General features: G+C 43.2%; 1 protein-coding gene across 1 annotated transcript in view; it reads right to left on the bottom strand.

Moving 5' to 3' along the window:
• Window positions 1–22809, bottom strand: part of Grin2b (glutamate ionotropic receptor NMDA type subunit 2B) — a 308494-nt gene that overhangs the window by 18775 nt on the left and 266910 nt on the right. Inside the window, exon 8 of the mRNA XM_035448863.1 lies at window positions 21992–22221. Coding sequence (XP_035304754.1) covers window positions 21992–22221 — 230 coding nt within the window. The remainder of the gene's footprint in view (window positions 1–21991; window positions 22222–22809) is intronic.

The raw sequence follows: 22809 nt of genomic DNA, 5'->3' as shown, positions 1-22809 counted from the left end.
GGGCCTCAACACACACATACACCCATGTGCACCCACACTGGCAAGCATGCACATGTGAACATACCAAGTGGCTGTTACATTTTATTATAGAGCATTCACTGGAGAAAACATAGCTCAAATTTATTCAAAGGTAGTGACTGAATCACTGTAACAACACCCCACACAGACTATAGCAAGAAGACAAAAATCCACAATTGAAAATGACAACACAAACTCAGTTTTGTTCCTGGGACTCTGCTGAGCCCAGGGATAATTTGCTTCTGCCATGTCGTAGCACTCAGTGGACAATGGAATCCTCCATTATTCTCGTTCTCTTTACCCAGTCTCTTTCTCTCTCTCTTTCTCTTTCTTTCTTTCTTTCTTTCTCTCTCTCTCTCTCTCTCTCTCTCTCTCTCTCTCTCTCTCTCTCTCTCTCACACACACACACACACACACACACACCACAATTTGCACATGTATCCCTGTAGTTGAATGCAAGAATGCTGGTGGACTGGCCCTTCTCCCTGCCCCTGGCCACACCATCATTCTAGAAGCCTTCTTCAGAGTTCTGCATGCTGTACTGCCTGAGTTCAGTGTGGAACAGCATATCACCCAGAAGGTTTCAGAGGAAGGAGCAGAAGGGACTGGAAGTCTCTTTCCTACTAGCATTATTCTCCCGCTGGGGATTGCAGGAAACAAAACCCCAGCTCTTTAGGCTTCTGGAGATTAGTTAATTCAGGTTTCCTCACAAGGACCTCAATGCAGCAAAGCAATGATTTCTTTTGAATTTGGTAAATATTTAGATAAACAAACCTTAATATTCAATTTCATGGATTATTTTGTAAAACTGAAGAATGGCAGTAGCCAGCTTGGTCCCTTAGCTAGGAAAGCCAGGTGTAAGGATTTGCTCCTATACTAATTATATTGACTATCTCTTCACCTGTTCTCCGAGCTTTAGGTGTTTGGCATAGTCTTGTGCCTTGCCATAAAATATCATCATCGATATATATGAGGCAGGTGTAGCCACAAGTATGTAGCTGAGCTCTGAAATGAAACAGGACAACAGGGACAAGCTCTACATTACAGCTTAGCTTGGAATAAGGACAGTTCAGCGGCGGCGGCAACAGCTAACACTTCTCCCAGTACACAATAAGTGCTCTACAACTTGTATGTAGCAAGTCATTAATCCTCTTTCCAATCCCAGGAGTCAGGCACTCTTATTCCCTTTTAATGGGTGAGGACACTAATATCCTGATAGATAAATTGGGTCAACCCTTACAGCTAGGTGGGAGCAGAGAAAGAATTAAAACAGTGATAGCATATAATTGTAAGCCATACCACATGACTCCATGAAGACAGAATACAGGCTCAGTAAACAGGCTGTCTGAAGAATCCAAAGAACAGATGTGCATACCAACTTCCCAATGGAAATAGGGAAAGAAAGGCTTATAAAAGTGTGAAGAATGCAGGAATGTCATAACTGGGGTGGAGCTGGCATAGAGTAACACTTACACACTTGCCATGATTAGCTATTGGTTTGTGAAAGACATCAGAGCAAGTGGGTTACCATGAGCAAAGACATCAAGGCCAATGAGTACCGTGCATGCCGTGAAGGCGGGAGGAAAGCCTGTATATGTAAACAGCACATGGGGTTGGTACCTGGATGGAAGCCACAGTGTGAGCACACTGACAGGCTGAGAGAGGACACAGAATTTGGTTGAATTAGAACTCAGCATGAGTGTATAGCTGGGATAACAGAGAAGCTACGTAAGAATTGTCTACCGGAAAACTGCCAAGAACTTGGACTATGGTATCATAATGGGAAGACAAATGAAAAGGGCACCAGAACAGAAACCTTATATTCAGGGAGAGGGAGGTGAGGGAGTCTAAACTGACCCCTTGTCCTTGCTCTCCCTCTAATGTCCAGGTTTCCCTCTTGACTGTGTTGTAGTTGCCAGAACGCACCAGGCGGTTCCTGCCCAAACACCCTCTTCTCTGCCCAAGAGAGCTCTGGGTAACTCAGATAGTGTCCTCATTTGTACCAGCCCAGACTCCCAGGCCTCCCCTGACCTTTGGGGGGAAAAGTACAGCTCCCCTGCCAACAGCTTCCTCAGCTTTATTGTTTGTCTCCACGCAGTTGAGACCTGCTGACGCTATACATTGTCCTCTTTTTAGTTTCTTTTTTTTTTTTCATGTCTTCCTTCCCTTTACATCGTGAATGTTGCCCATTGTACTCATTGTTGCAATTCCAGTGCCTAGAATGGTCCCTGGCCCTGCATAGAGTCTCTATATGCATGATCTAATAAGTGAATGAATTGCATTCTGTGTATTAGGCCTCAGACTCCATTTCAAGTGCTTACTGGTTAATGCAGAGTCATGCAACATGGCTAAGGGCTGAGTGTGGTGTTGCTCAGATGTAGTGCTGGCTGTCACCCCCAGGGATGAGGAGTTAATTTGTCCTCATGTCAGCCGAGGACATCTTTCCTGGCACCTTCTTCATTTTTCCTTCAAAAACTGCATCAGAGCTGAGATCCCATAAGAGCTTGTCAAATCTGGGACTTGACAATGTGTATAGATATTTCTTTGGCATCAAAGGATGTGACAGAGTTGGGGATGATTATGATAACATGAGGCTGAAGTGATCCAGACGCATGAGGACAGAGGGTTTGTGCTTTATCCCTCGGTAGTCCCGTGTCACAGTCAGCCTCCACTGTGCTCCTCCAACCCAATTCCCGGCAAGACTGTTGGAAATTGGTTTCCTGCATTTCACAGCTTTCCAGCTCCCAGATGGCCTGGGGAGAGCAGGGATTTTTCCAGATTTTGTTTGAAGATATGGGTACCAGCAAAGACAAATGGCCTTAAGGAAGGTTTTAGGTGCGAGATGTAGATAGATTCACCCCAGAGTGAGATTTCTAAGTTGTTGCCCCAGGAGTCCCAGTGGACTGGATCCATTGCGGGAGGTTATCTGCAGGATGTCTATACGGAAGATGCCTTGGAGGTCATCTGCAAATGCTCCAGACAGCATTGATGTCATCAGGTCATGAAGTTGGGGTGGGGCTTGCACTGTCAGAAGACTGTGCCAGGTGAGGTCTATGGCCAGTGGTGATGAGAGAGGGACAGGTCAGGGGACGGACACACTTCTGCTGTCCTGGCACTCCATCTGAGCAGTAGGTTTCAAATTGACAAATGGGAATGAAGCATTTGCATCCACTGTCACACTGTGACCCGTTTTATAGCACAGTGGGGCTTCTTCCTTTGGTCAATAAAGTTGGCTCTAAACAGAGACACCACAGCTGAAAGAATGTCACAAGGTGGCCTAGTGATCCCACTGGGTACACCGCATCTCCCTATGGCTCACAGTGGGCCTCCAAGGACAGGACTCTGAATGAAAACCCCTTGGTAAAGAAACTGGTTTAACTTTGACACACTCTTTCCCTGGATCTATTCCACTTTGGGTTTATTTTCCAGACTACCTATTATTGCTTGCTATATACTTGTGAACTAGGAAACAGATCAAAAAGCTTTTCCCATTTGTCTCTCCCTGCACATGTCTTGGGTACCCAAGCTGCTCAAGAAATGAAGGAAAGTTGATGGTAAAGATAGGCAGAGACTTCAGTCCCTTGGGCCTTGAGGACTCAGTGAAGTCCCTGTGCCAAGTCACCCACAAGGGACCCCCAAGGATAACACAGTAGAAGATTACTGCTGCAAAGTGTCATCAGCAAGGTTATTAGAGGAGTGGAATTCAACATTCCCAAGTGACTAAGGGTTAGAAGTCATTCTAACCTATTAACATAACTAATATTCTACTTTATCTTCATTTATTCAAACACAATCAGTGAACACCTGCCACATTATCAGAATATATAGATATGGAAGCTATGTTGGATTTGGATACAAAAGACCATGGATAATTTAAGAAATAATACCAGGCATGTACTTATTCTAGAAAAATCTAAGAAGCTACTATTATCTCTAATAATCCCTTTATTCCACCCCTTTCTGTATCATTTGTGGGGGGGGAGTGTCCCCTCTCGAAGTAGAAAATGTTACTAGTTAGCTGACTTTTGCAATATCAGCGAGGGCACAGGAAAATGGCAGGGACCCTGCAAACACTTGGCTGATTGAGAAGGGATCTTTCCATTCAGGGAACGAAGCAGGCTCAATACTGGCACACCAGAGGGACCTACTCTACTAGTCACAAATAGGAGACAGGTGATAATCAGGGGTTCCGAAGAGGCCTCATATCTCCCAGGTAAGTCCTGAAAACAACACTGCAATCTAAGACCCGACAAGCCAAAATAGTAGCACAGTTGGAGACCCCCATTGATTCAGTTTTCTTCTTAAGTGTCTGCATAATTTAGGTGCCTTGACAGGAAGAAAAACTAAGAGGTGTGAAAATTCTACCAGGCACTGTAAATGTCAAATATTTCTCATTTACATTACCTTCCCTTTCTTTCTCGGTAGCCATTAGTTACAGAAATATCTCTCACATCCAAATAGTTATAAAGACTGGATGGCTTTGTCTTTCACCATGAACACTATATGTTTGAGAACTTTCTTCTCATTCATTCATTCATTCATTCAATCATTCATTTCATTCATTCACTGAAGCATTGGTTCACTCATCTAATAACCTCTTATAATCATTGAGGTTATAGTGTAAAATACAGAGGGAAAGTGTGGAGACATCTTAAATATTTCTAGGATGTATTAAAAACAGGGCCAAGTAAATTTAGTTTAGAACCGCATAGATTTTAAATACTGCCACCTACACACACACGTAAGTGGAGATTGTACCTAGGACCTTGAGCGTGCTAAGTAAGCAATCTACCTTTAGGCTACGTCTCCAGCATCTCTCAAATTGTACATCATGTATGTACTTGGGGACCTGAAGTCTAGCTTCTTCATCCATGGAAGCTTTTGCTGATGAGAACGTGCCACCTGGAAGTAACCCCCTCTTAAATCTAGCCCATAGCTTGGAATGAGTTCTCAGGAAAATGTGCAGTTCACATCAGAGAAACATATTAAAATATATATTTTTCTATACAACACTCAAATTCTGCATGATTCCAGGCTTGGGAAAGAAACTTTGTTTGGAGGAAGCACATGGTCTGAAGAGATTGGATTGTTGACAGGATAGATCACTCAGAATGGCAAGTCATCCTTGGGGGGGGTTATCTAGATGAGTCCATCTCACACCTATAATTTAAAGATTTGAATGAGAGTGAAATAACCTTACTAATGAGGGCATTTCTTTATCAAACTCCATGGTACTATGATTCTATTAAGAGATCAGTGACAAGATTCCTTTTAATGAATCCAAGCGTTGTGTGTGTGCACGGTGTTTCTCTGTCAATGGACTGCCGAGGAGCTGGACTTGAATTGTAAACTTGCAAATCAGAAGCTAAATAATAGGATGGGAGACAGTGCCAAAGACAGGCTGTGAAGAGAGATGCTTTTCTGGTTAAAGACTCAGCTCAATGGTGAGAGCTGGGTTCTAATCCCTGAACTCAAAAACCAAAAGGACACTTGTCACTGAAGCACATGCACCACCAGACAAGCAGGGTGGTTAATGAAAGGGTAGTTATAAACAATCGAGTTGGGTCTGCAGGGTAACTTGTCAAACATACGGGGAAGCATTTTGTTTTCTGTAATATCTCAGAGGATGGATGGAAAGTGTTCTCCAGATCTGAATGACTGCTAACAACACCAGATTGGATTGGAGTGCTAGGCAAGGGCTCTGTCGTTGAACTGTATCCCCAGACTGAAAAACATCCCTCTTCACACCCATTCTATTAATTGGCTTCTGGTTTTCAGTTTCATAAATAATTGTAAAGCAGACCGTCTCCTCTGCTATCCACTGACTAAGGAAACATGATGCTTGCAAAAGAGAATTACCTTCCGTTAGTCACTTTCCATATCACTATGAGCCAACAAGAGCTACTTAAGGAGGAAAGGGTTTGACTTGCCTTATGGTTTAAGAAGGGGTACAGTCATCACAGTGCAGAAGGCAGGGTGTCGGGCAATGTGAGATGACAGGACTTACTGCCCTCAGTAAGCCATTCAGTAAGCCTTCAGTAAGACTCCACTGCTAAAGGCCCCTTCCAAAACAGGGCCCAGGCTTAAACACATGAACTTTTTGAGAGGTTGGGAGGGAAGTATTTTACTTTGAAATTACAATACACATGAAAACAGAAGGTCAGGATGAGGAGAGAGAATAGCAAAGGGATGAAGTTCAGTTAGGAAGCACACAAAGGAGTTCTCACCAGGTACCACAGCAAGATGGAACAGGAACTGTGTTTGCCAAAAGCAGAGTCAAGAAAGATGTAGGACCCTATGGACCACAAGCAGCATTTGGAAAGTTGGGATGCTGCTTTTGTTTTTGTTTGATTGTTTGTTTGTTTGTTCTTTCTCTGTGTCTGTTTTTCGAGATAGGGTTTCTCTGTGCACCCCTGAATGTCCTAGAACTAGCTCTGTAGACCAACTTGGCCACAAACTCACAGAGATCTGCCTGCCTCTGCCTCCTGCCAGCCAGGAGACTACATTTTAATGGAAAGCTAAAGACCAAGTAGGATAAGGCAAGGATGAGGCTGAGTGAGCCATCTTTGATGCTGGTGCAAGGGTGATAGGACCACAGTGTGTTCGCTCCTAAAATTAACAAGTAAAACTTGATTCATAGAAAACTATTAAAGAGCAGTTCATTAAACAATCAAAGGAGAGGAGAGCAAGGCTTAGGATAAAAGGCTATTTCTGTTTTTTTGTTTGTTTTTGCTTTTTTTAACAAGGAAATGAACACCGAAGGAAATGCCTCTGACATTACATTTATGACTCCGTCTAGCACTCCAAAGTGCAGGATGTGGTTGAACTCATTATGTAGCCAAGACTGACCTTGAACTCCATCCTTCTGCCTCCATTGCCTAAGTGCCATCACACCTGGCTCCTTTTATGCCTTTGGAACTCAATTTCTACCTTTCTCACTCATCATGCTACCCCACAAAGGGGTTTCCATGCACTTTTGGACTATATTTATATTAAAATCATATTCTCACTCAGGCAGCTCTACTCAAGGGTGGTTAGTCACCACCCAATATACATCTGCTGAGTAAGTTGCTTCTCTGTCCTAGGTATCATCTATAACCTAGGTATCATCTATAACCTAGGTATCTTCTATATCCTAGGTATCTTCTATATCCTAGGTATTATCTATACCCTAGGTATCATCTACATGCCAGGTAGCATCTGTAACCTAGATATCATCTATAGCCTAGATATCACATATGCCATAGGTATCATTTATATTCTAGGTATCATCTATATACTAGATATCATCTTTATACTAGATAATGTGTTAAATGTAGAGAATACAGTCTTAAACAAAACATCCAGGAAAATCATACAAAGAAAGAGCAATTAATCTTCAAAGATGAGAAGGAGGCAGGGTTTTTTTGACAGAACTTGGGCCCCAGATGAGCAAGGGGCTTATGAAGGTTAGGACAGTTTCTAGGGAGACACTGAGATGAGCACAGCAACAGTGGGTATGCACAGATGGGATCCTGGGGCTCTCTTGAAGAGGCAGCGTCAGCCAGGGGTTTTAGGAACAGAACAAGACCATATAGTCTCTTGTCTTGTTTTTCTCCTTGGTATAGCATCTGCCAAAAAAGTTGTGCAGGAAAAGTCAACAGAATGAAATGATGTGAAGCACTTAGCTGAGAGAGTGTCACCCAGGGGTCACAGATAACTGGTGAGCTCTCTGAAGTCTTTGTCAATGCTGTTTAATAACAGTAGCTATTGTGGATAGGGGCTATGATTGCTCATACTGCAGAAGAGCACAAAATACAAATGCTAACTCATTTGTGGCTTTGGAATACAGTTTCCCACAGGCTCCAAGCTAAGGACATACCATTCTCAATAGTTCATTTCTAAATCAGCTGTTGAAAAACACTAAGACACTTCCCCAGTGAAACGATATGGTTAGCTAATTAAGGGCAATTTAATCCATCAGAGAGCAGAACTTTAGTGTTAGTACCAGCTCGTGTCCTAGGAGCATGCATTCTTTTATAACTGTAGACAGTCAGGGAGTGCAGTCTGTTGCCTTCAGAAGGGCAGCCCGTGAGCTTTGTTGTCAGTATTTACACCCATTTTCCCGGCCTGTTGTGATGTCTCATTCAGTTCTGGGTTCCAAGGTGAACCGTACAGATTTTCCTACTCAGGTGTGTCTACAAAATTTAGATTCCTGTTCTTTCCAGCTGAAGGATCTTGGGCTTACCAGGGAGTCGATCAAAAATGATGTCTTACTGACAGACGAGTAAATGATAATTCCATTTTCCCAACACAAATACTCTATAAAATGTATTTTGAGAGACAGCTTAAGGTTGGTTTGTTTTCATATAAAGATGTAAAGCAGAATTATAAGCACACAAAAGCATTTGTGACGGTGATTTTGGTTGTCAATGTGGCTGGATTTAGAAGCACCCAGAAGAGTTTTACAGTACACCCCGAGGTGTGTTTCTACAGTGTCTGTAGGCAGAGAGGACTAACCAAAGGAGGAAGAGCTCCGTTGAACCCCATACCCTCTCTCCTGTCCAGCATGAGATGACCCTTATTACATGACCCTGTTTATTACATGCCTATTATATCATACTGCCACCATGTGTTCTGTAGTTAATCACACAGGACCAAACAACCTCAGACAGAGTCCTCTAAAGCCAGACATTCTGGTCACAGCTACGCATAAGTAACCATTAAAGAATTCCAGGAAAATGGCTGCCACTCAGACCAGTCAGCTCAGATAAGAGATTGCTTTGTGAACTACTTTCTTTCAGTATCTCTTGCTCTTCACTGAACCCTAGATTGTGTAAGTAGCTGGTACCATCATGAGTAGGTAGAAGTGAAAATGTTTCTCAACTGGGCCATTTATTACCTTGAGAGACACTTCCTGGTACATGGCCTACAAATGATGAGTACTTTCAGAAAACTTCCACGAGGAGCTTGAGCCACCTTAAGGGCCTGGCTTCTGTCCAACACCAAATTCCCACCCCATCCCCACCCCATCCTCACCCCATCCTCACCCCACCAAGGCAGCAGCTCCTTCATGGGAATGTCCCTTCCTGCCTTGCAGAATATCTAGCTTGCAACATGCCCAGCTCAGAACACCAAGATGACAATTACGTTTCAAAGCCTCTTTTCAGTGATTTCGGGCTGATAGGCACAACCACAGTTCTAACTCAGGAGGAGCCTGTGAAGTGCTAGGAGAAGGTAAGACAGTCACAGTCGAGAGAAGTCTTCCCCAGGTGACTACTGGGGAGTAGGTCACCCTTCTTACACACAGAGCATGTTCCAAATAAGTGATGACTGAATGATGCAGGTTCTCTGCTGGTTTTGTTAGTTATTGTTTCCGTATGTGTTGATCACGCCTATGTATGTGGCATACTGAGCCATGCTTGCCCTTGACTACAGCTATTCTGCAGCTGGATGTCATTATGCCATGGCTGACTCAGCATTAGTATGCCTACCATAAACTGAAAATGCATGTATGGCTGTCAGGCCAGAGGGGCATGTGAAAAATAAGTTTTCCTGTCCACATTGTTTGCATTTCAAACTATCCCAAATTATATCCAGCCCTGGGATGACTTCCTGGGTGATGCTCCATCTATCTGATATTGGGAGCACACTGGACCAGACTATGCCCAAGTCTTCGCAGCCTTCCTGCAGGTGCTGGGACAGGGGCGGGTCCAAAACAACCAGCCTGGCAGTTGTTTTTTCAGTAGCTACTTGGAGTCACTGATGAGCTGAAGGTTGTGTTGTTCTCTGGGTGTGAGAAACTCTCTTGCCTGCTCGGGAGGGCCTGATTGGGAGAGAGAAAGAGGTTTGTACATAGTTTGCTGCAATTAATTTGACATGCTTTTATAAGGGTAAAGGAACAGGCAGAAAACTGCTGAGTGCTCAGAGCCAAAGCTTCATGGGTCCTTTCTACAGTGTGTGTGTGTGTGTGTGTGTGTGTGTGTGTAGGGTTGCAGTGATGGGTGGGGATGTCTTATAAGGGCATTTGAAAGTGGATAACTTTGTTTCACTGCCCACCCATCAAGGAAGAAACTCATTCCCTGGAGGTTCCTCTGCCCTGAGAGTCCTGGGCTGCAATGTCTGTCCTTCATAACACCAGCTGTCAGCCATCCTGTTCACTCTGTGAAGGAAATCACTAGGAGACATCGCTAGAAATTACAGCCTTCTCTCTCTTCAGTACCAAGTAACAACAAGCTCAAACCCCCCCCCCCTCATTTAAAAATGGCTGAGTCTTGGCTGTCTCAGAGTCTCTTAGCAATCAGTTCTCAAAAAACACTTCAGCAACTTTTACATTACAAGAAAAGATCTGTGGTGGTACCAATTGGGAGAGGTACGAGGAGGTTTTACAGAATTAAGCATTAGGGACTTTAATATCAAGGTGGTCATCAGCTTTAAGTACTTAAGGGCCCCTTGTCACAGCACCCCAGAGAACGTGTCACTTGTTCTACCTCTATTCTTCACCCCTCTCCTCAGATAAGGATAGAAGAATAGAGCAGGAAACATTGTTTTCCTCCCAAATTCTTCCTCTCCTTTGTTTCCACTAAAGGGGAGGTTCCTGGGAGTGCTCCCTCTTCCTAGCCGGACTAAGAACAGGAGTCACTGAGTAGAAAAGAGAAAGTAATGTGTTTCTGATCCACGTATCCAGGCCACTTCATACAATAAGAAACACAGGAAGCAACAAGATGCTGAGCACACACAGATGAAAATGACAAGGGCTGACTGGGAAGACTCCTAGACTAGACTAATCAAATGCCAAACAAGTTTGCTGCTCACCTAAACCCGTGAAGAGCCATCTCTATGACAGGTGCTCAAGTCACTGCTTCGAGTCTCAGAGAAGGCAGGCCAGAGAGGCTGTGCTAATTGACCTTGCACAGTAGATGTTCTAGCTATGATCAGAAGGGCAGAGAAAGGTCGGTCGGTTTGGCCCAGCTGATCGTGGTTGATAACTATGAATGCATGTGAACTCTGCTATGACAGACACTATATTCTGATGGTTGGCTCACTCTCTGAGATGTGTGATGGGCAGTGGTGACAGAAGGTGATAGGAAAATTGCTTCCCTGTGAGCACTATAGGTGTCCGATATTTATTTACTCCCTGCCTAGAAAGTTCATGGGCTCCCCATGGATGCTCTCGGTGGGATGATTAGTCTATGGACCCCTCAGTACAGCAGGCCACTCCATCGCACCCAGCATTTCTCTATTGAATGTGAGTGCCTCATGTTAGCCTGGGAGCACTGCTGGAGGGTGACCTGAAAAGCACCTGCCTATGGCAATTCCCCCACCACCAACCAAGTAGCCTTGGTTTTCTGGCTTCTTCATTGGCAGATGCTACCTATTAGGAACTTGGGGTCCCTGGATCCAGATGGTGGCACACAATCCCATCTAGTGAGAAAGGGCCCCGCTGAGTGATTGTGCTGTTGTGTTCTGCTGGAATACCTGCTTTCCTGTGACACAGTTTCTTGGTACGTGTGTGTGTGTGTGTGTGTGTGTGTGTGTGTGTGTGTGTGTGTACATACAGGCTAGAGGACAGCTCATGTTGTTTCTTGGGTGCTGGTCAAATATATTTTGTGACAGAGTCACTATGGCCAGTCGCTACAAACTCACAAAGCATGTCAGTCTGGCCAGCCAGTAAACCTCAGAGCTTTCCCCATGTCTGCCTCTCTAGCGCTGGGATTACAAGCACAGGTCACCATGCCCTACTTTTACATATAGATTTGGGGGATTGAACTCAAGTCCTTCTGTTTGCAAGTAAATACTTTAGCACATGAGCTACCTCTCCAGTGTAAGAACCGTGATTTTCAAGAGAGAAAACAAGATCCAATGTTTTGGCTCCGGATTCATCTAGAAACTGGAGCTGCCTCCTCTGCAGGGAGCTGGCCTGTTTCTCTTCTTCCCCTCTCTTGCTGCTGTCAGGACCTGACTGGCCTGGAGCCCATGCCCTTGAAGCTGTGAATGAAGGGTCCTGCCCAAATCAGACTTGATTAAAATACATGCAGGGGAAAGGTCTGAGACTCTGGTGTTTACAGAGTGTAGCAGTCCTTCCATGACTCCCCATGACCCATGCTGGAAAGGAACTCTCAACACGGAAGTGTAAATGAAATGGCTGGGCTTTCCCAGTCCCAGGCATTCTTGGGCCCCCAGTGGTCCTCCCACAGGCCCAGCTAGGCAGAAAGGCTCCAAAACAAAAGGGCTGCACACAATTTACTGAGAACAGTTTCCACTCTTGCTTCTGCTGCATCTGGGCACACGTGGAAGGCAATAAGGCGGAAACAGCCACACAAACCCAAGGCCTGCCCAGGACCTACCTTGGACAGTGAACGGAATTCTGATGTCTTTAAAGCCCAATTCATTGTAGGATTCTTGCCCTAAGCTACATATAAATTTTCATTCTGGATTAATTTGTCTCAGAGGACTCCAACTTAGTTACAGAAGGGAAACATTATTATTATTATTATTATTATTATTATTATTATTATTATTATTATTATTATTGATAGGATTTCTCTGTGTAACCCTGGCTGCCCTGGAACTCACTTTGTAGACCAGGCTGACCTCAAACTCAGAGATCCACCTGCCTTGGCCTCTCGAGTATTGGAATTAAAAGCATGCATCACCATTGTCTGTGAGACACTAATTCTTAATACATTTTTGTAATCCAGCTGAGGTGTAGTAAGCTCAGTCTCTTTGAGACTAAAACACTTATTTTTAATTTTTGTTTTTAGGAGAGAGAAAAGGGTGTTGGAGAACAGGCTTATTTCCCTTTCATGTAAATAAACCTCAGAATGAAGAAGTTGTTTTTAACAGCTAGGAGTCATATCTATACAGAAGTCCCAATACAAACAGAGATCCCTGTGTACTTGGTCATTCCCAGCTCGGCCAAGAACCCACTCCACATAGAAATCACAGACACACTCAGTGACCCCAGTGTGTGGGAACAGCACTCCCTGTTTCTGTCACCAAGACTAGTGCCACACATGTGCTCTGACTTGTCTAACTAGAAGTGGGAGCCACCTGCTGCCAGTTTTCATTTTGGCTTCAGTTCAGTTCAATGCAGGTAGGAAATTGATGGGTGCATGTTTACACTAGTTTGTATAATAGCATTTTAAAACTTCTGACTCCAGGGAGCCTCTGGCCATCTAGTATCTTGCATAAGGATACCTTTCTGAAGAATAACTCCATAGCTCTAGCCCAAGATTAGGTCCAGTTTGTTTTCCTCCCCAGTCTGTTCCCTCCTCCTCCTCTGGTACCACAGCCACTTTCTCCCCTCCCTCTCTCCCTTCCTTCCTCTTTTCTCTTCCTCCTCCCTTTCCTTCCTTCTTTAGTTTCATTTCACTTCACTTTGCAAAAACATGGCTCCATTAATGTCAGCTAAGTGAAACAAAGCTGTGTTCTTTTTTATTGGGAGGGGCAGTGAGAAAGACCATTGACCTGAGATGACATGCTTCAACTTACATTCTATATACATAGGAGACTTGTGTTCTTTACACAGCTTTGTGATTACCCAGGCGTGTGTGTGTGTGTGTGTGTGTGTGTGTGTGTGTGTGTGTGTGTGTGTGTGTGTGTGTGATACCTGTGTTTTTGATAAGGCAGGAGTTAGCTGCACTTAATGACCAGATGAAGTTCCTCCGGCCTGTGACATGAACTCCATGCCATAAACTAGCATATGAGGAAAGTGTATTAACAATGGTTTTTACCACAATGAAACTGTGAAACTGATACATCTTACAGAAAAAAGCCTTCAGTCACTAGGACAATGACCTCACAACAGGCCCGGTAAAAGATTGTGCCCAACACATATGGGGGGAAATGATTTAATCAGGCTCAAGGACATAGCAAAAGGGAGCACACAATGCCACTTAGGTTCTTTCCCATTGCCCTAAAATTTATCAGCATAGAGAAAGACCTCTGTGTGATGCATCTCCCTAATGATCTCCAGTGCAAAGTGAGTGAACTCTACACAAAGGAGAATCAAATCCTTATGTGAGAAATGCTGGTTTCATAAGGACAGAACCACGTGACTGAGTGTGGGAGCTGAGACAAAGAGGAGAAGTCCCAAAGTCCAAAGGGCACAACCAGCTCTGTGGTGATATCTTGCTTGTACAAATAAAGCCTGTCTGAGGGTCAGAGAATGGAACTTTCCACCAGCGAATCATAGAGGCCTATAATATTTGACAGACATTTCTGTGAACCAGGATAATCTGAAGGACTGGATGACCTTGTCTTGGCAAGGTTTGCAGTCACTCTTTTTGGTGTCCTTCTTCAAACATTTTTTCTAAATCATCTACAATTGAATCAGATAATAAAATGTCATCCATGTAATGGTAAATTATAGATTGAGGAAATTGCTTACGTATTATTTCCAATGGCTGCTGTACAAAATATTGGCACAGGGTAGGTCTATTTAATATTCCCTGTGGGAGAACCTTCCACTGATATCTTTTAGCAGGATGAGAATTATTGTAAGTAGGCACCATGAAGGCATTTTTTTCCTATCTTTTTCTTGTAAAGGTATAGTGAAGAAACAGTCTTTTAAGTCAATAACTATAACAGGCCAATCTTTAGGTAATAAAGAAGGCAATGGCATTCCAGGCTGTAGAGAGACCATTGGCTGAATTACTTTATTAATGGCTCTCAGGTCTGTAAGCATTCTCCATTTTCCTGATTTCTTTTTAGGATGATGGGGGATGTCCTTCTGTATATATGTTTCTCTTATTGATTTATGAATAAAACACTGATTGGCTAGGCAGGAAGTGTAGGCAGGGCTACCAGACAAGGAGAATTCTAGGGAGAAGACACAGAGGGTGAGCTGCCAGAGGGATGTCATGTAGCCACTGAAGGAGTAACAGGTCCAGGCATTCTCTGATAAGTCTGAGCCACCAGCCAAACAGTTTATAATGAATAAGCCTCTGTGTGTTTATTTGGGACTGAAGGGCAGCAGGACCAGGCTGGAAAGAAGCTCCATCCACACAGCTCAACAGGCCGGCTCTAGAAGAAGCCATTGATGACCCTGTGTTAGGTGCCTGTGGCTGCCACACAGGTGGTCACAGACATAAATGTCTTCCTGTAAGTTCTTTAAGCTGTTAACTGTGCCATAATACTTCTAGAATCCAGGAGAGAGTCCCCTCCCCACCTCTTTCAGCTTCTTGTGTCTCCATTGCTTGCCTAAGTTTGCCCCTTCAATCTCCACTACATCTTGGCCTTTTCTGTGCCACACAGCTCTGCTTTGTCAGAAGCTTGAACAACCCCTTTGACAACTTAGGATGATCTCACTTCAAAGTCTTAGTTATGTCTGCAAGCTGCCCCAACAATTGGATCAGCATTCACTGGATCTAAAAGTTGGGTGGTGGATATGTCTTTTTGATGGGACCTTCTAACATCCTTGCTGACCCAGTGGGGTAGCAGGTTGGAGGTGAAGAATCCAGGGTGTGAAGTCATTGGGTGCCAGAAGAAAGGCAGCCATCAGGGTGATGTGTGGAGGGGAACATAGCTAAAAAAAGAAAGCATGTCAGGAGCCTCCATGGCAGCTCAATAGCAAATATTGGGTTATCTGCAGCCTGGGACTTGAATGTGACCGTTCCTAAATCCCAGTGGATCTTAGGGACTTCCTGGAATTAGGGTCCATCTTAATAGCCTGAAATATGCAGATTTAAACTTGAACAAAACCATGGAAGTGGTGGTAGCTGACTCCAATGGGCGGGTCTGAAGTTATTCAAGAGCTGTAGGTTTATTCTACACTTATCTGAGTAGGGGCTACCCTGGAAGGACTAAGAAAGGCTTTCAGTGAGATGGTGGTCCATATAAAGCAATGGATTGATTCTGACAATTAGGAGGAAGAAAAGGCAGAGGTCTGCCCCCTCACCCCATGTATTCTGCACTCCATATGCTCCCAAGATGTAAGGACCTCTATTCTCCCGCCATTTCCAAAAGACCTGCTCTCTATCATCTTTTCCAAGAGTACAATCTCTGGGTGTTGTGGAACACATTTGTAATCTTAGCATTTGGGAGGTGGAGGAAGGAGGGCCACAAGTTCAAGGCCAATCTCAGAAACATAATGAGTTGGACGCCAGACACATAAGACCCTGACTATAAATAAACAATTAATTAATTACTTTATTAAAAATTAAGACATTTAAAACAAAAACATGATATGCTGCTTGACAGCTTGTGTGCATGGCTCACACCCTTGCATTTTGCTCAGCTACCTGGATATCCAACTTGGGCCCTCATTGCTAGTGATTTACCTCATCAGTCATGCCCAATGCCTCTACTAAGCTATTCTTAGCCTAGCATTCCATGATTTCACCAAAATGGTCTCAGCCAAGGCCAGGGTGTGACAGATCTTGTGTAAGGTTAGCTGTCTCTTGTTGGCTTTCAGCCTAAAGTTAATAGAGCAAGGAAAATACATTTGTAAAGAGAAATCATGGCCCCATTTCTTCAATAAGCTCACTGACATCCAACTGTTTCAGGATAGAAGTCCTATCAATAGGCACACCACTTTCCCTGAGGTTTATTTAGTTGTTTGAATGTTGATTTGAAAGCCACACCCTACTTTCTTTATCCATTATATATTACTATAGCAGAATATTGCAGACTTGGTGATTTGTAAGGAAAAGAAACTTATTCTTCACTGTTCTAGAGCTGGCTAGTTCAGGACATGACATCAGCATATGACAAAGGTCTTCTCACTGTGACAGAGAACATCACATTGTGAGGATACCTGTACACATGACAGAAGAGATCAAGAAGGCCAGAGAAAGAGAACTGAGGAAATTGAAGTCACATTCAGAACAAAGCCAGGCTTATGGCAACTAACCCCCTTCTAAGATACTGACGGTCCATTCACAGGGCAGAGCCCTCATAACCTAATCACATTTTAGTACTGCTACAATGTCAATTAAATTTCAATACCCAAGTTTGGCAGAAGACATTCAAATCATATTACTTGCTTGTGTGCCAAAAGGAGAAATAGTAACTTTCAGACCCTATGTAATTTCTCAGAAACCCAGAATTACCTTTTATCTTGAAAAGTCAAGGCCTCTTCACTTATGTGTTACATGGCCATCCTTATTGTTCTTCCATTGTTGCAGGCAAGTCTGAGGGCATTATACAATAGTAGAACACTTGCTTATGAATGTTGAATGGCAATGATTGTTGTTGTCTGAATAGATGAGAAGGTTGTCAATAAAGCTTTTTTTTTTTAGCTCCTTCAGGAGATAAACCACAAAGTATAACCTAAGGATATCACCCTGGTAGTACGATTGTCTGAAACAGAATGTGGCCAGACATCCTAGAGAGCCCAGTAGACACAAGCATCTTGCTATGGCCACAGTCATCTCCATGTCGATGCAGGTTTGCTTAAATCCAACTCATCCCCACTGCCTACATCAATGACCCTTCTCTCTCCTGGATCATCCAACAATGGCTTAAATGTCATGGTCACTTTATGCCCAGGCTAAAGTCAATACAAAAGCCATTAGCCTTCCCAAGTACTAGAAATCGTTGTTATTGTCTATTTAAATGATACCCCTGAATGATTTATCAAGCAAAGTGCAAATTTTAGAATACTATCTAATTATTATGACTTAATTAATTAGATAGTTTAATTTTTAATAGAGGGAAACGATTTAGCTTGTTAAACTTTGATAAGGTATATGGAGGATGTATGAAAAGGGCGATTAACTAGAAAAAGCATCATGGTCTAAATAGTGTAGCACACTGGGTATGGGGGGGTGATAGTCAGCCAAAAATATACTAAGGGCAAGTTATTTAACCTCTAAGCTCCAATTACTTCATCTACAAATAAAGATATTAACGACACCATTCCACAAGACTGCCTCTGCAATGTTTTTGGCATTATGCCTGGCTTAAAAGGAGCGGAAAAAAGTGTTAGCCAAGATACTGCTGAAGTATCATCAGTAATAATGACAACGATGATCTTGTGTCAGCAGTAGTAAGAACAGTGGTGAATATAACTTACCCTGAGAAAAGCTGGGTTAGGTGGATCCAAAACAGCTAGTTAATGAAGGGTAGAGAATTAAATTAGAGTTAACTAGGGGAGAGCAAGGAGTGGCTGCCTGAACTGGTTTGGTTAGAGTGTGAAATGGTTCCTGTAGGATCACTTGTTTCAACATATCCCCTTGTGGCAATGTTTTGGGACCCTTAGAATACGGTATCAGGGGAAAAGATGCCACCAACTTCCTTCACCCCTTCCCACCTGGGTGTCTGAAGGGATGTAGAGTAGGGCTGCTGAAAGGTGCACCCACACTTCACTACGTCATATGGTCTTTCGGGGCTCACTGCAGTGCACCATAACCAAAGGGAAGGCAAATGACAGCGGCATCGTGCAAGGTCATGTCCTTATCAATAACAAATGAAATCTCAGTGCTCTACTTTTTTTCTGCCCAAATACTGATGACTAATTTTTAAGCTATGTATCAGGGCTACATATATCTTCCCATTGTCACTCTAAGATGTTTACCATTTGATTTGAGTGACACACACCATATGCCATCTGATAGTCCGAACAAGCTTGAGAACCCTTCTCTACTGTAAATGTTACTTTCCCTGATGGAAATGTAATTTTTTTGAAAAGAAATAACAAATAATCTTCCAAATCATCTCATTTCTACTCTCAATAATATTGTTTCAATGCATATATTTTCCTTTTTCTAAATTCAAATAATATGCTTCCCCGCATGTATTTCCATGCCAGTTCTAGGATTTTGTTTTCTTTAGGTGTTTTGAAGTAAAGCTAATATGAATTTTGACATTTTAAGTACACTTTCAAAACACTCTCCTCTGATTTTTACAACTGTTCCTGACACTAATATGCAGTCATGTGTCATTAGTTACTTAAATGTTTTCTATAATTATGTAGATTATGTTGACACTCTCTGGTGGGATGCTTATAATTTACTATTTGTCACTTGTGAAATTCTGCAATACGTCAGATAACCATTTTCAATCATTTCCAGATTAAGCAGCTGTTAAAGGCTCCTGCTGTGTTGTGGCTTTCTTTCCCTGTAGTGCCATGTCCACGGCGGGCACAGGAGGCTCATAAGAACACAGATTCTCTCTCTACTCTCACAGGAGCCTATTTTTGTTGTCCTAGTAATGGTCAAATAATGTCACTGTCTGTAAGAGCCACTGTCGAAGAGAAATACTAATATGCACAATTCTTCAGCTTACCATTTAGAACATGGAAGACATGTTATAATAAAGTCCTGAATAATTGCCATGGAAGAGGAAGACTAATAATTGCCCAGAAGAGCCTATGGAGAGTTCTACGAGTAAAGGATCTCTAATCTGAGTCAGGTTTAAGTAGTTTAGTAAGTAAGAACTGGGAAGAAAACTTTCCTAGGCAGATGACTGAATTGAGCCATGGTCAAGAATGATGAAGAGTTAAGGATTCCTGTGATTGGCCAGAGATACTGGAGAGCTGGTGCTCATAAATAAGGGGCATGGAAGCCACATTAGGGGGAAAATGCAAGCAGCAGTGTTTATTATATGTAAAAGAATTGGTATGATCTAATTTCTTATAATACAACAACATGACAGGCAGACACATATTTTCTTTGCTATAAATAGCCTAGAATGGCCATAAGGGAAGGAAACAACCCCTTCCGTGTCAACTATTTTTAGTTCAAATAGAAACACATTCCAAGTTGTTGCTGTGTGAAATGAAGGTATTAGAGAGATAAATACAGTATTGGGAGCTATTTCCAGAGACATTTGAATAAAACAATAAGACAATTATGGTAAATTATCATCACATGTTAACTGAAAGTCTCAAAAAGGGCTGTGGCCCACTCTATTGCCATGGTGATGTGGTCACATGAGCTTGTGACATGGGCAATTTATTCATGGGAATTTAATCCACTACACCTTTTCCAGATCAATGCAAGATGACATGTTCCCATGATTTGACACCATTGACACTGACAGAGTACCATATCCCTGAGAAATCTACGCATGGCAGCAGAGCCCTGAGAGAGCCTGGTAAATCCATGATTTTTGGTAGGTGTGGCCTACCTGATCTATACCAAGTCCAAATGAAGGCAGACATGGAGGTTGGTAGTTTTCTAGTTAGTTCCATAATGGCTGTTCCAGCTGGGTTTGTGTCAACTTGACACAAGCTAGAGTCATCACAGAGGAAGGCGCCTCAGTTGAGGAAATACCTTCATGACATCCAGCTACAAGGTATTTTCTCAATAATGATCAATGGGGGAGGGCCCAGCCCAGTGGGTGGTGCCATCCCTGGGCTGGTGATCCTGTGGGTTCTGTTAAGAAAGCAGGTTGAGCAAGCCAGGGGAAGCAAGCCAGTGAATAGAATGACTCCCTGGCCTCTGCATTAGCTCCTGTCTCAAGGATCCTGCTCCGAGTGAGTTCCTGGCCTGATTTTCCTCTGATGTTTGATGATGAACAGCAATGTAGAAGTATAAGTTGAATAAACCCTTTCCTCTCCAACTTGCTTTTGGTCATGGTGTTTCATTGCAGCAAAAGAAAGCTTAACCAAGACAATGCCAATAGATGCTGCCGATAGGACCATAAGCAAGAGAAATATATAAAAATGAATCAGGTAACAAATGGATGAATATGTATATGTATACATAAACGCATAATAAATTATGAGTTAGAGCAATACATGATGCTTTACAAAGGGAGAAGGGCATACAAGAAAGCGAAAACATTTTTAAGCTGAAATAAAAATAAAGCAAAATAATTTAATACTTTAAAGAAAAATAAAACAAAAAGGAAGACAAATCAGATAAACTAAAATGAGCAATATATCACATATAAACAGTGATTATAGTGTATCCGTGTGTCTTTCACACACACACACTCACATATGCACATGTACTCACATACAGATATGCATGTGCACACAAAAAACACCATACAATTTCCTCAAGGAACGGTTTCTCTTTCTCATATGCTTTTGAGAATTCTTGGTGAATGAAGAGCAGTAGATAGAGGAACTGGCCCCTGAGGTCAAGACAGTAACTTCTCACAAGGACCCTACCCATCTGCTAAAGCATTACCCATCTTAAAACACACCTGCCTTATCTCAGGGCTTCATCCTGGAAGTGGAAATGTAAAGTGGCACTTTCTAAGTGTTAAAGAACTAAAGAAGAGAAAAAGTGTTGTAAGTGAAAGAATGCAAAATGCTTTGGTTTCAAACTTCCCCAGACACGGCAAATACAGCTTTTCTAGTCTCAGACTGTCATGGTTGTTGCAGGTCTAGGGGACAAATCTTCCATGGAGACTGGCATGCTTCAGGCTGACCTACATGATCCCATGCATTGAGAGCAGGTTTTGTGCCCCTCAGTTAGGAGATATGGAAACGAGCAGATACCTCCCTTCCTCTCCCCACTGCCAGGTGGGTGGGGAGGACGGCAATTGGTATGGGGGCAACCCACTCATCTGCGCCACACAGGGGTAATCATGCATTAAATGGCACTTCTCTTCAAGATACAATGTGAACAACCCTCCCGCTCAGCCCTAGGAACACGTGCTTGTGCAGAGGGAACAAAGGGAGAGCCCACAGCCAAACACCATTGGGAGGAAAATGAGGTGTAAAGCTCTGGTATCCCCAGTGTGGGTACACAGGGGCGGCCCTCTAATGACACAGTGAACAGGCAGCCCTGAGCTGAGAGACCACCCAACTGCATCCTACAAGAGCAGCTATGTACTCGGAGAACCTGCTAGCATAGCAAGCCCCTATTTTGCAGCCCAGGGCGCCCTTGTGACAGCCTTTTTGGAATCAGAAGGCAAGCGTGAAGGAGTATTAATTCAGTAGGGAATCCAGCTTCTGTACCCATGTCCCAATTGAAGAAAACACAAGAAAGAGCTGCTGATTCTCAGCATTTAGAAAATCACCAGGTTCACAAAAACTGTGAGTATGGCTCAGGCTAGGATAGACAAAGATGCAAGTTTTAAATGGGTCCCTTACCTTCTTGTCACTCAGGCCAGAAACCTGGTCCACATACTCTTCTTGGATCATGAAGGCTGCTAAGTTGGCAGTATAGCTGGCCAGGAAAATGACAGCAAAGAAGGCCCACACTGACACCATGATCTTGGAGGTGGTCCCCTTCGGGTTCTGCACAGGGACGGAGTTGTTGAACACCAGACCCCAGAGTAACCAAATTGCTTTGCCAATGGTGAAAGATGGACCGCCTGGCTCTAGTGTGATACAAAAGACAGGGAGAAAAAAATTAAGCCTGAATCGTTGGACCTATTTCAATCTGCAAGTACCCAGAGTTGGAAAGTTACTGGCAAGAGCAGGAGACCACTCTAATGGTGGCTTTATAATTCAAGAGCACGTGTCTCTCCTGGGAGCCCGAGGAAGGCAGAAGAGGGTTTCTTAGAAGCAAATCCACAGCCCTCTTGTATGGTGAGAGCTTTCTCCAGCTAAAATTCTTCCCACCTTCATATATTTAGACCATCAAGCTCTTTTGGGTGGAAGTTGGGTTACATGGCTAACTATCTCAATATGGCCACACTGACCATTTCTTTAAAATTTACCATTGTATCTACAAAGGAAGTATTTTAACTTCCAAGATACCAGCAAGAATTGTGTGAGTCCCCTTTCTACCATTGTCATAGACCTCAAGGTTGAGTCTCACCAATACTAGATGACTAAATGTACTTTTAGCTTTAGCTTCTAGCCTTTAGAAGCTGATGTCTCAAAACTGACCTTGATTCTCCTAACCCCTCCATGCCAACCCTTCCCAACTGGCCCAATGCAGCTGAAGCTTCTGTGCAAGGAAG

This window comes from Cricetulus griseus, chromosome 8 (assembly GCF_003668045.3).
Source record: "Cricetulus griseus strain 17A/GY chromosome 8, alternate assembly CriGri-PICRH-1.0, whole genome shotgun sequence".
Taxonomy (NCBI): domain Eukaryota; kingdom Metazoa; phylum Chordata; class Mammalia; order Rodentia; family Cricetidae; genus Cricetulus; species Cricetulus griseus.
The sequence above is the reverse complement of the archived record's forward strand: the minus strand, read 5'-3'. Positions and strand labels throughout refer to the sequence as shown.